Below are 14,228 nucleotides of genomic sequence, written 5' to 3' on the forward strand. Positions count from 1 at the left end.
TAGAGACAGGAGTTACAACACTAAGGAGCTTAGAACTTAAAATGAAACATAATCTGACTCATGCGCCTACTCCAGCGGCACCGCTCCTGTCGACACATTCGAACATACCGACTCCAAGGTCATTGACTTGACTTAGTTGTGCTGCAAATAGAGAAAGTATTATACGTTTAAAATATTTGAAAATTAAGAAGTCGAAAAAACATGGATCATTAATACTAACATTGAAATAACGAATTTGAAAATTAATAAATACCTTCACTATAAAATTGAACAACACGAATTAAAAAAAAAATCCATATTTTAGTGTAATAGACGATAAATGTATTTTATATGAGTACAAATAAATGTTCTATATACTTGTAAATACCTCAGGGTCTGGTTTAGTTGTGTTTCGACCCCGTTGTCTCCTATAAACACATATTAGAACTGCCGCTCCTAAAACCACAATGACCACGGCCAGGCCTACGCTCACGTATGTCCATACAGCTGGAAGGTCTTTTGGAGCATCAGTGGATGTGGGTTTTGACGTATGTTGTAGCGTTACTTTTGGCGTAATAACTGTAGCCATCTTTGGTTTCGCTGATGTGGTCACTGCCGTTTGTGGTGTTGTGGTCTTGTGGTTAGAGACTGGCCAGTTTTTTGGTGATCCTGAAATAGTGGAGCTGATGTTGATTTCTATATTTTGTATTGATGATAAAACAAAATATGAAGTTATCAAATAGTGGTAATTATTGAAAATCCTAATCTATCATGTAAACCATATAATCCTTTTCACTTCTCTACAAATTTCGGTTATATAATATTTATCGAGTTCTTAGGTTTTCGCGATTGTTATTGTTCATTTCCTATATATAATATCTATTTATCTTATTATATTTCCTATAGCGATAAAATTTGCAGGAGACTGGAAATTCAAATAAATAAAGAGATCTAGGTTTGGACAAGAATCGTCACGTTATAATTGTAAAATAAACTATAAATGTAGATAGATTGATTAATAAGCTATATTACAATACTGTATATAAAACGGAATAAGACAAAAATAAATAAAAATAATTACGTGCATTGTTATCGTTTAGATTAAGTCTCTATTTTGTTATTTTTTGTTTCGTGACTGTTTGTGGTTTTTGAAGTTGGTTGAATATTTTTTTAAAGTTTTTTATTATAATAATAAATTTTATTTTTCAGACGACAAACAGTCCAGTTTTGTTAGTAAACAATGTTGATTCCTAAAAACTATTTAAGAAGTATTAAAAAAAGAAATTAAATTAAAATATATTTGCAAATTTACATGCCAAAAACATCAACTAAACTCTTATATATTTTTTAAAGCAGAATTATTTTTGTGTTCAAATTATTGCAGGCACATACTTTGTGTGGAGTAACACAAGACACACATGTCTTTGATTGAAATTAATTTGTGAAATCTAATTTTCTGGGACGTAACTAAAGAGTTTATGCACTATACAAAATGTTTTCCAATTTTCGCAATCTAACTTGAAATCCACACATTGATAATATAGAGAGTCAGTGGCATAACGAAATCAGTGGAAAAGTACATTTCTCCTGGCACTCGCTTAAGCGTCTCCTAAACTGTTTACCTTTTAAATCCAAGATTTATTTAGCCCAATCTCTTATTTTATCCTTCTTAGACCATGCTGATTCGTGCTATTTGGATGCTATAAAAGAGCTGTTAAGTAAGCTTGAACGATTGCAAAATCTATGTATCAGGTTTATCTTTGGCCTTCGTAAATTTGACCGAATCTCACACTATCGCAGTCAACTCAAGTGACTTCCCGTTCGTCTCCGTAGGAATTTGCATATTGTCTCTGTTCTCTACAATATACTTCATAACCCTTCGTCTCCCGAGTATCTGAAAGAACGTTTCAGGTTTCTCAGGTCTCAGGACAAACCCTGTCGCTCTTTCGTTAGGTCCCAGTTATCTCTTCTTTCCTTCAATTACGGTTTGTATTCTCACTCCTTCACTGTTCATGCGATCAGACTTTGGAATGCACTTCCTATTCTATTCACGAAAGAACATCATTTTTAATTTAATTTTAGTTTATTTTATTTGGGACAACAACAGCTTATTATTACTAGATTACATTTAGACGATACAAAACAGAACAAAGCTAGAATAATTAGTAGTAAAAGTGGATGATATAATAGTAATAATAATGATACATATTGGATATACAAACGTATATACATATACTCAATATATGTATAAACTCACATACATACATAAACATTGTGCACACATACGTATTAAGTATAACATAAAGATTCTCCTGATAATATTATGCATAATGATTATGATAAAATTTAACAATTAGCTACGTTTTGCGTTTAATAATATGGAGTTTGATTTTGGATTGAAATAAGTGTTTTTTATCTATAAACGGATCTACTTCAATAAAATTATTATTATAGCTCCTGACTAATCTGGTGAGCACATCCTTTTTGCCATAATTTGTAGAATGAAAAGGTACATGAAACAAACAAGTGTGTCTAGTACGTCGCGCAGGCACTCGTAGTCGTATATTTGACACACTAAATCCGGGCGGTATTGGACTGTCGTTGAGCACATCGAACAAAAGACCCATCTCGAGCAGACAATAAATTCCTCAAGAGACAATAAATTGTAAGTACGACAGATATTGATGTAAGGTAAATGATAGTAAATTTTCCTACATTTGAAATTTAAATGTTTTAAGAACTTCCTTTGAATGCGTTCCATTTGATTACTGTAAATGTCGCAGTGTGATAACCATATAGGACTGGCATAGTCCAATATGCTGCGGACATATGCAGAAAACAAAACTTTAAGGCTAATCGCACATTTAAAAGATTGACATGTTCGCGTTACAAACCCCAGGTTTCGTTATGCCCTGTTAACAATGCTGCTTACGTGAGAAGACATAAGCATCTTGGAGTCAAATAAAACACCCAGGTCCCGTACAATTTGTGTTCTTTCAATTACAACGCCGTTAAAATGGTACGGGAATATAACAGGATTGCGTTTGCGGGTAAAACTAATGCGTTGACATTTACCAATGCTAACTGTGATTCTGTTGTTAATATAATACTTGTACAAATTGATAACGTCTTGTTGTATTAGCTCACAGTCGGCAATGGAAAACACATGCATGTAGATCTTTTTGTCTTCGGCATAAAGTAGGTGTTTAGCGTTGATTATTTGTGTATTAATGTCAAAAATATAAGCGTTGTAAAAAAAAAGGACCGAGGTGCGAACCTTGAGGAACGCCAGATAGTATTAAAATGTAGTCAGATCTAAACCCTCCCACAACCACAGCTTTACAGCGATTGGCCAAATACGATTGTACCCAACGAAGTAGATCTCCGTGGATACCCAGTGTCTCCAATTTGTGGAGGAGAATGTCGTGGTCCACACGATCAAAAGCTTTTTCGAAGTCTGTGTAAACCACGTCAACCTGACCTCCATTTTCCATTTCACTGACTACATAATTTGCAAATAAAGACAAGTTCGACGTAGTTGAACGCTCACGTACGAATCCATGTTGAGTTAACGGAATCCCAGAAGCAATTACACTGTAAATGTTATTGTAAACAATTTTATCAAATATCTTGGTTATATAGTTAAGAATAGAGAACGGTCGGTAATTCTCGATGCATGATTTGGAACCTTTCTTGTGTACAGGGACAATCTGAGCTCTTTTCCATATCGTAGGGTATACAAAGCTGGTAAGTGACATACGAAACAAGATAGTATTGGTAAACTAAGACTTTCAGCACAAGAGGCTAGAAGAAGTGGTGGAATGCCATCACATCCTGCTCCTTTATTCTTGTCAAGAGACTTGAGCATTTTTTCAACCTGAGTAACAGAGATGTGTATACGAGAAATAACTTCCGTGCCGGCGCGTTTGTTAGACAGTAAAGTAAAGCTACTTCTACCGGTTGAAGTGATGAAAACATCTCTAAAGAATTCGTTAAATGCAACGGTGATATCTCTATCCCTAGAGTACTCCACGGCGTTTAGTGTAAATTTTTCGGGATAATATGAGGAACCTCTTTTTGACTTAACGTAGGTCCAAAAATATTTAGGACAATGCTTAATGATGGTTTCCGCGTTATTTGTGAAACGATCCAAACATTGATTTTGAACGCGCCGTTGCCTCGCTCTAAGCAAAGAAAACTCGTCATAATCCCGGGGATTGAGATATTTTTTCCATTTCTTGTGCATTACATTCTTTTTGTGGACAATTTTAACTAAAGCGGGGCTGTACCAAATAGGATAATGTGAATTAGTATTCGGTGTATTAACGGGTACGTACAAATTAAAACCTTCATGTAATTCACTATAAAACATTTCGACACCTTCGTTTACGTTGTCAGTTGTTAAAATATTCTTCCAGTCAATCTTCCCAAAAAACTAATTAAGCTTGGAATAGTTACATTTTTTTAAATTGAAACGCGGGGAGTTGCATTCTTTTAAAGATGATGTCTGTATGTCCAAAATTGAAATATAAAGTGAGCGATCGTACACGTCCTCTTCAAGAATGGACTGCGTACAGTGCGAGGGGAGGTTACTGAGACATAAGTCTAAAGTGTTGTCGTTTAAATTTTTGATGTAGTTTTGTTGTAATAGCCCTAAGAAACTGAGCCCTTGTACAAATGAGGTACCTGAGTCGGTCAACGTACTTGAGCGAGAGTTCGAAATATAATAATCTCTAGTATTAATATTCCAAGTGATAAAAAGTAAGTTAAAATCGCCTACAAGCAGAAAATTATCCGACGGGAATTTGTCTAAAATTTGATTGACGCTATTTAAAGTGTAATCCAAACATGCAGGCAAAACATCTTGGTCTGTATTAATGTACAATAAAATTATATGCATGTAGAGTGAAGAACGCGCCCGGGTATCGTAACACATAATGTCTCAAAAGTCGCGGTCTCCTGCCATACGCTTGTCAATTCCGCACCGAGTTCCCGTCGAGTGCAAACCACCACACCTCCTCCACCTTTCTTGCCGGATGCTATGAGGCTGCGACCGCAGCGAAATATGTCGTATCTACTATCGCACAGTTCTGTATCTAGAGTATCATTTTGGAGCCATGTTTCAGTAAATAACGGAACATCAAAATCATTAAGTAAGATGTTGTTGTATAAATTTATACATTTTGTTCGCATACCATACGTGGCATGCGAACAAAATGTCTAAAGTTCTGATAATATAAATTAAAATTTCGATTTAGTGAACTATTAGTAGTCGTTGTTAATGAAAGTGAAACATTAGAATGAAAATTATATGCACGTAGAGTGAAGAACGCGCCCGGGTATCGTAACATATAATGTCTCAAAAGTCGCGGTCGCCTGCCATACGCTTGTCAATTCCGCACCAAGTTCCCGTCGAGTGCAAACCACCACACCTCCTCCACCTTTCTTGCCGGATGCTATGAGGCTGCGACCGCAGCGAAATATGACGTATCTACTATCGCACAGTTCTGTATCTAGAATATCATTTTGGAGCCATGTTTCGATAAATAACGGAACATCAAAATCATTATGTAAGATGTTGTTGTATAACTTTATACATGCCACGTATGGCATGCGAACAAAATGTCTAAAGTTCTGATAATATAAATTAAATTTTCGATTTAGTAAACTATTAGTAGTCGTTGTTAATTAAAGTGAAACATTCTAATATTAAAAATAATTGATATGTGTCAGTGTCAGTGCAGCATGGTAAGCGTTAAAACAACACAAGTGACTTTGAGATGAATTTTTTAAATTTGAATTAATTAGTGGCATATTGAAGGAGCGATTGCAACCGTAATATAAATTAGTTACAATAGCGGTCGTGCAAGCAAGTAATAGTTCCAAATAAATATCGTTATGTGTAGTTTTTAGCAAGTGTAAAACATACCTACAGCCATTAAGAATTATTTCCATGTATGTTTAAACCAAAAAAATACAGTGAGCCTCTTTTGAGTTTGTAAGTTTAATTTTAATTCCAAACAGTATTCTTTCAGCAATATTATAATTACGCGAATGTATGCTAATTGATCGAATCATAGTTATAAAAATCGTGTTATAGTATAATGTACAAAGTATATATTTATAAATATTGACAAATAAATTATATGTATATATATAATAAATAATACCAGATGTACAATAGGTATGTAATAACAAGAATCATGATATATTTTATATACATTACCAAAAAATAAATACTCACAATAAATACGTATACTTTTAGAGACTCCCATCATATTGAAAAAAGTGATCACAATTATAACGTAATACGTTTTATAGTATTGTTTTATATAATTAATTACAGTCGAGTTTAGCGGTAAAAAGATTAGATTGTGAACAGGACTGATTAAAAAGTATAATAGCATTATAACCAGTCACTTAATTTTCCGCAAATCGTTAGCATCCTTTACGAGAAAGGCTGGGGATGTGTCATCCTTCCGCACATATATTTTACAGTTGCGTATCCAGACGTACTTGAAATTGGAAGACTTCACTGCATCTCGTGTATTTTTATATAATTGTTTATAGACCTGTGACAGGTGTTCATTCACATATATTTGCCTAGATTCGCCAGGTATGCCTAGGTCAATTGTAGAAAGGCTTCTGTTCTTCCGTATCCCAGATATAATAGTATCCTCTATGTGAAGAGATTTCATATGTGCTATTATGTTTTTAGGTCTACCTGCTAGTTGAATACGGGGCTGTACTCGGTAAATACGAACAATATCCTCATTGGATAAGTTCACCCCTGTTATATTCGCAATAGAAAGTAGGTAATCAGGGAGGTTTTCATTTTTCTTCTCAGGAATACCGGAAATTTCCAAGTTCAAGAGGCGATCCTTTTGTTGTTGAATATTTTGTTCATTTTGAAGATCGTTGACAGTCTGTTTAAGGTTCATTATGTCAGATTCTAGACTCTTGACTTGTTTTGAATTTATAGAGATCGTATCAATACGAATTTTTAAGTCTTCTTGACACTTAATATGAAAGTTTAAAGAATCAGTTATATCATTGACATCGTTTTTCAACTGTGCGTGTTCATAAATAATATTTTCGTTAACGTCTTGATCGACGATAATTGGTTTGGATAATTGGTAATTATAGATACATCGTGGCTTGTCACAACTCGCAGTCGCTCGTGACTACTTGTCTCACTTCGGAGAAGTGTTGATTTTTCTGTACAAATCAAAGGCGCTCGGCCTATAGTAGTCAATTGACATTATATAATCAGACATTTGCATGCCATTTAATATATGCGAAACATGTTTATACTAACATTGTGTTCCGGTTTGGAAGGGTAAGGGTGCTGGTGAAGTTACAGGCACATAGAACTTGTCAACTTATGTCTCAGGGTGACGGGCGCAGTGGCAGTGCCCCTCAGATCTTTGCGATTTAAAGCTCTGAATGGCACTGCAACCGTTATGGACAGGCATGTAACTTCAGGCGCACGACTAGCTCGTCCCGTCACTTGATATTATAAAAAAAACAGTATCTTGATACATCTCCTGCTATACCATGTTTTAAGCAAATACACGTATGATAATAATATTATTATTGATAATATTACTTAAACTTAACTACAAATAAACGATCAGCATTTAAATTTCAACAATCCTAAAAAACACAGATTGAAAAATTTAATAAACTTAAACTGAAGTGCACAAGTAACGAAACGTCAACGTCACTGTCAAATGATCAAACACAAAGTCAATATTGCGTTCAAATAAACAGCCCAGACCGAATCTTACTCGAGATGAATATAAAGCGCTGAAGACCTTCCGCGAAGATCCTGAATTAGTCATCCTCCGTGCAGATAAAGGTAACGCGACGGTAGTCATGAATACGTCAGATTATAACAGCAAAATAACTGACTTACTATAGGATGAAAGCACGTATGAAAAGGTGAAGAAAGACCTTAATACCACCAAGATATTAAAAACCACCAAGATATTAAAAACAACAACTAACTCAATATCTAAGCACTCCGATACGCATAAACTTGATGTAAGTGAGTTTGTACCCTGCTGCGTAAACCCTCCAAAACCGTATGGGTTACCAAAAATACATAAGACTGACACCCCACTTCGTCCCATAGTTAGCCAGATTGACACACCAACTTACAAACTGGCTCAACACATGGCAAAGGTACTGTCACCATTGAAAGGGAACACTTCTACACATGAGAAGGATTCATACCATTTCATTAGTGGAATCAAAGATCTACGGTTAACTGATGATGACACCATGGTCAGTTTTGATGTTCAGTCGCTGTTTACCAACCTACCAGTAAAAGACTGCATTGAAATTGTACGTAGAAAGCTAAGGGAACATAATATGTCCATTGAATACGCAGAATTATTAGAACACTGCCTAACATCAGGCTATCTATTGTGGAATAATGAATTCTACCTACAAATTGACGGTATAGCGATGGGCTTCCCGGTATCTCCCGTTGTTGCCGATATTTTCATGGAAGACTTCAAGGAGCGAGTTTTACCCACGGCCCCAGCTAGGCCGAAGATTTTCAAATGGTACGTTGATGATACTTTCACAATATTATCTAAAGATAGCATACCTTCTTTCTTGGACCATCTTAATTCTTTTAGTACTAAGATCCAATTTACTATGGAACAAGAGAATTGTGGTACTTTGGCTTTCTTAGATGTTTTAATTAAAAGAAATCCTAATAACACCTTAGGCCATACTGTATTTCGAAAGAAAACCCATACAGATAGGTATCTCAATGGTAATTCCCATCACCATCCTAGCCAGTTAGCTACCGTGGGCAAATCTTTGTTTCAGAGAGCACATGGTGTCTGCGACAGTAATCATCTGGCAGGGGAACTTCAGCATATAAAGCAAGTCCTACATGGTTATAAGTTTCCACGCCAATGCTGCAGGCCCCGTGTGAAACCACCATCAGTCGAGCGAAGACCTGCCATCTTACCTTACGTGAGAGGTGTTACAGACAACATCGGAAGAATCCTCAGGCGTGCATCTATCAAGAACTATTTCAAGCCCCTGAGGAAGATTTCTCAGTTCCTGAGACCCGTGAAATGTAACATCCCCTTACAGGATGCAGGAGTTTACAAGCTTGACTGTGAGTGCGGTCTCTCTTATATTGGACAAACAAAGCGAAGTATTTGTACCCGCGTCAAAGTACATATGGCTGATGTCAAACACCGTCGCGTAAAGAAGTCTGTAGTCTGCGAGCATGTCATGGATAAACCTACACATTCAATGAAGTTTGACAAACCCCAGGTCCTTGCAAAAGAAGTCCGTTATCTACCCAGGATGCTGCGAGAGGCCATTGAAATTAAAAAACATCCTAATTTCAACAGGGAAGATGGTTTCTCCGTACCACCAGTTTGGGATGCAGTATTTCCTCTAATGAAAAATCCCAAACAGACAAAAGACTGTAGTACTAATTAATATATATTAGTTTATTCTAATTTCTATTATTAATTAATAATAAATTAAACTTAATAAAAATTCATTCAATAAAATAATTTGTAAAACTTAATGTAGCGTAAATTGGAATGTTTTCTTTGTAAAATTAAAAATAAGGTATTTAATTAATAACTATTGCAAATATAGTGAAAAAATAGGGTGGTCTGCATCAATATTAGACATAACTGGTTGAAGACTGTACCACCTCAGTCAACCGTGACCATGGGACCTGTAAAGGGCCCGAAACGTCGGTTTGTTTGAAAAAACAAATATACGCGATTTAAATCCGGAAAAATAGTTTCATTTCCTATGTGTAACAATCGCGAAAAACCTAAAAACTCGATAGATAATATTACTACTTTCATTTATTTCCAAAATTAAATGGAAGTATTAAAGATTCACTTAAATCAGTCAGTGATATTAATTCTATACCAATGCATAAATACAAAAAAGCCTACACTATTTGGAATCTATTTAAAATTTCTCTATGCAAATATGAATCTTGAGGTTGGAAATGCATAGGAGTTATATTTCAAAGTTTTCTCTTTTTTATATACACTCAAATTAATTTTTTCTGTGCAAATTCAATTCACATATTTGAGTATTTGTAAACGCAAAACAATAAATTCAAAATTTCATGTGACATTCCCGGATATTCTATTAATAACCTAAAATATGACCAAATGGAATATTGATCTACTTTAATTAAATATTTGCATGTCGATAATGACTTATCGATAGATTATGGTACGACACTAAAGAAATCCGCCATTTGTTCGTTCAATTTTTGTTTAGGTATGCACGTTCATTCTGTAGTTAGGGCACCTCCTTTCTTTTATTTTTTTTCCATCGTCTAAGCTTTAAGTACTTACCCATGACATTAAGTCGGGTGTGACATTTTGTTTTACGTGTAGTGTTGTAATGGACACTCACGGAATAATATCTATTTAATAATGTTGTATCGTATAGGGCTAAAAAGCAATCGAATTCGCCGTGTAATGATTTTATGGGCTGAAAGTAATAAAATCAATTAAAATATAATTTAAAACCAATTCCATTTAATTTAATTTTTGGGAGAGCTATAATTAAATGTTTTTGTAGTACAAATTATCAACATCATTACGGCTATAAACAAAAAATCTCATAATCCTATCAATTTGGGTGTGTAATGTATCATATAATATATTATTCACATAAAGTTAATTGGCATAATTTTACTTCCTATAAACTCATTTAATATAGTAATTCACTTCATATAACGAACCTTTAATATAATCTTACATTCTATAACTTCATTTTTCATAACGATCATTTTTAATTACAGCCATAACTTATAAACCACAGTTAACATAACGTCATTTTATCTAAATTTAGAAATAGGGCTATTTCCGAAAAACGATATCCCTAATACTTAATATTATATTAATTATAATTTGCCTTGGAAACATGTTCGGAAACGCAAACAAATTCGTTTCTGGCTCTCGCCGGCCGCTGCCGCTGCACAGTCGCTCCGTTTGCTCGCCTCGTGCTGCTTTTTCATGTACAGTCAAGAGCACGTCAAGCTTGACACTTTGTACTTTGGGCCGTTCATATCATAAGCGGCATAGAGTTGGATTTAAACCTTAAGTGTCAAGCTTGACGTGCTCTAAACATTGTACTTACCAAACCTAATGAATGGGAGCCGCAACCAAGATTTGATCTATGTTATATATAATACGTTTGTTTTTTTAAACCGCCAAGGGACAGTGTCTAACAACAATAATTTTGTCCAAATAAAGATTCAGCATTGTAAACTATATTACGGAATACAATTCTCCCTCCGCACCTCCGGCTTTTAAATTACGTTCCTAGTATCGAACAGACAAGTACCAAGGCGAGTCCGGTTTAAACTTATTATTTATGAAAAGTGATATTATACCACGTAAAAATTATCCAAATTGACTATATATGAAATGATTGTTATGTAATATGAGCTTTATGTAATTTTCTTCTATAAAATAGGAATATTGTATCAAATTAGAATTATAAACGTAGTTATATTATAGGAAGTGAAATTGGCCCAAATATAAATTATATTGAATGTTTTGAAATTAGTTTATTTAATTTTCGTAGAAGTGAGGCGCACCTTATAAATTTAAAAACTAAGTATAATTTGAAACACTGGAAAAATAAAAACTTTATAAACGAACTTTCGATTCAGGACCCCGATTCAGAACTCTTCGATATTTTAACCGAATCGTTCGGTTGGATATCGTTCTCGAATCGAAGGTTTCCGAGCTTTTCAGAACTTTCGATTTAAACGTTCGATTCGGATTCGGATACGATATCGTTATCCAACAGCGTTTACGAAGTTAGTCGGTGAATTAGATTATAAAAAAAATTAAAATCCTTTTATATACATTTTTAAAATATAGTCTTGCATTAAAATAAATTAATAAAATTGAACAAAATTCTGAATTTATTGAAAATAATAAGAAATTTCCATATAACATTCTTGCTTCCTAAAAAATAGGACGTTCGGTAACTTTCATTCGATAACTGCGTTCTGAATAACGTTTGTGGCCTTTGCCGGTCGAGAAGCTCGCACGGGTGTGACGTTATTTCGGTTCGGTTTCGAATACGACAGTTTGACATTCGATTCGGGTGTTGTGAATAAAAATGAAAAGAAATCGATATATTTTAGGCCTTTAGAGTCTTAAAAATTGATACAAAAGGATTCGACAACTAATCCCGTAAACGCTGTTGGACAAGGATATCGTATCGGAATCCGGATCAAAGGTTTAACTCGAATGTTCTGAATAGCTCGGAAACGATTCGGTTCAGATATCGAAGAGTTCTGAATCGGGGTGCAGGTTTGTTGTGTCTAATTACTGGACGTTTAGGTACTTTGGTGCTCACGGCACAGTAGTTTCGCACTTTGAGGTAAAGTATACTTACAATAACACCATCCGCGTAAAATATCTCAAATTGATCAATCATCTTTCTATCCAAAAGGGTTTCCAAGAGTTTTCGTTTGTTGTCGCTTTGAACATTTTTGTCAAATCTTTCACACCTGAAAATAAGAGCGAGTACCATATTTTACAAAGTGTGGAAATTAATTGAAGTATTCTGTTCTTATCGTGTCGATGGCGTACACTTTAGTGCTTGAAAGTATTGCCAAACAGGGAGTACCTTAGTACTCGCCGATGGTTCCCTGCACCATGAAACTGAAAATAGAGGAATAAATTACGATGCCATCATGAATAGTGACCTAAACTTAATTAGTTCATTTTTACTTATTACGCAGTTGTAAGTCGTGAATAAGACTCCGATATTATCATTAGTAAAAACAACCAAACAAAACAAATGGTTGACATCGACATTGTAAACCTTTTCTTTATTACAACTTTTAAAAAAATCGGCCTTAAAAGTTCGTCGTATTACATCTATTTGCCAAGTCTTATTGAAGTCGGTTACCGGAAAGTGCGCAAAACCGGTTTTTTTAATAACATCAAGTGACGGGACCATAGATAACCTCCTAATATATGCTGCATACCGGGCAACTGACGCGCACCACACATCCGTGCAATTGATCATATACAAAATTTTGCAAAAATTCGTCACTTAGTGTCGACTAAGTATCTAATCTATCTAATTGTTTTTACGAAACAATGCGTAAAAGATGTGCCTCAGTAGTGCGCTGCGGCTGAGGGGCGGCACCAACAGTATCTTAAAATTGATTTCCAATAGGCTTGTCTGCCCTTACATCAATCACTGCTCTGCGATTTCCAATGGCATCGCAGAGCGGTGAGTGAATGTTTTAGTTAAGACTAGAATTACAAAACTAACATGGCTATAAGTGTGTATATCTAACAAATGATGTATTCAAATTGTCCGAAATAAATAAATTATTATTATTATTATTATCAGACCCGTGCGCATCTCCTGATATTCCTGTATTCTTACGCTGGTTTTAGTGAAACGAACTATAAAAATTATTATCTGTGCCGTGAAATCGCGTGGAAAAACATCCAGGACCTCAAACTTTCAAAAAGATGGACTCACGTTTCACCGGTAAATTATAACTACGTTATTTATAAGTTTCGCATAGGTCAAATTAAAATGCCTAACACTATAAAACTACGAAGGAAACTGATCTCTCGTTGGTGTCTTTCGGACAGGTCTCTTTCTTTTATTATGATCTTACGATTAGGTGTTTTATCATCATGTTTTATCCTATCACCTTACATTGTATGACCTAAACCTTCAATTATGACGTTATGAATACTTAACGTCATAATTAATTTCATTAGTTATGCTTTTGTAAATACGACAACGTATAATACTTAAGTACCTTGTTTTCTTACAATTTTTTTTTTCCTGTATCTAAATATCCTACTATCGTAAGTGATTCAATAATTTATATACATACTATCGTCACGCCTGTCTCCAATAGGGGTAGGCAGAGCTTTGAGTAAGACAAGCCCATTTTAGCCACGATTAGCAAAGTTTTAATTGAAATTTTAGTACAACTTAGTGCACTAAATAGTGACAGGTGCCAGCACGTCGCCTACATATAGGACACCATTAAAACCCAGGCCCTCAGTCGGCTTGTACGATTTGCGCGGAATCATAAGCAGCTGATACATTCTATGCTTTTCTTTTGCTTCCAGATCAGCATGGAAGAATTTATTGCCTAATTGGATACAGACTGATAAAGGTTACCCATCACTAGCTGTAAGTGCAATTTGAGTGCATTTCTAGTTCGACCTTGAACT

General features: G+C 34.9%; 1 protein-coding gene across 1 annotated transcript; it reads right to left on the minus strand.

Moving 5' to 3' along the window:
- Positions 1-24: 24 nt before the first annotated feature.
- Positions 25-12,478, minus strand: LOC113229302. The gene is made up of 4 exons (XM_026462855.1): positions 12,409-12,478; positions 10,344-10,482; positions 368-648; positions 25-141 (listed from the first exon to the last, which is right to left on the minus strand). The coding sequence occupies exons 1-4, from the start codon at positions 12,448-12,450 to the stop codon at positions 133-135; spliced, it is 471 nt and encodes a 156-aa protein (XP_026318640.1). The 5' UTR covers positions 12,451-12,478; the 3' UTR covers positions 25-132.
- Positions 12,479-14,228: the final 1,750 nt, after the last annotated feature.

The sequence above is a fragment of the Hyposmocoma kahamanoa genome, unplaced genomic scaffold (assembly GCF_003589595.1).
Source record: "Hyposmocoma kahamanoa isolate Upper Pololo Valley unplaced genomic scaffold, ASM358959v1 100088, whole genome shotgun sequence".
NCBI lineage: Eukaryota > Metazoa > Arthropoda > Insecta > Lepidoptera > Cosmopterigidae > Hyposmocoma > Hyposmocoma kahamanoa.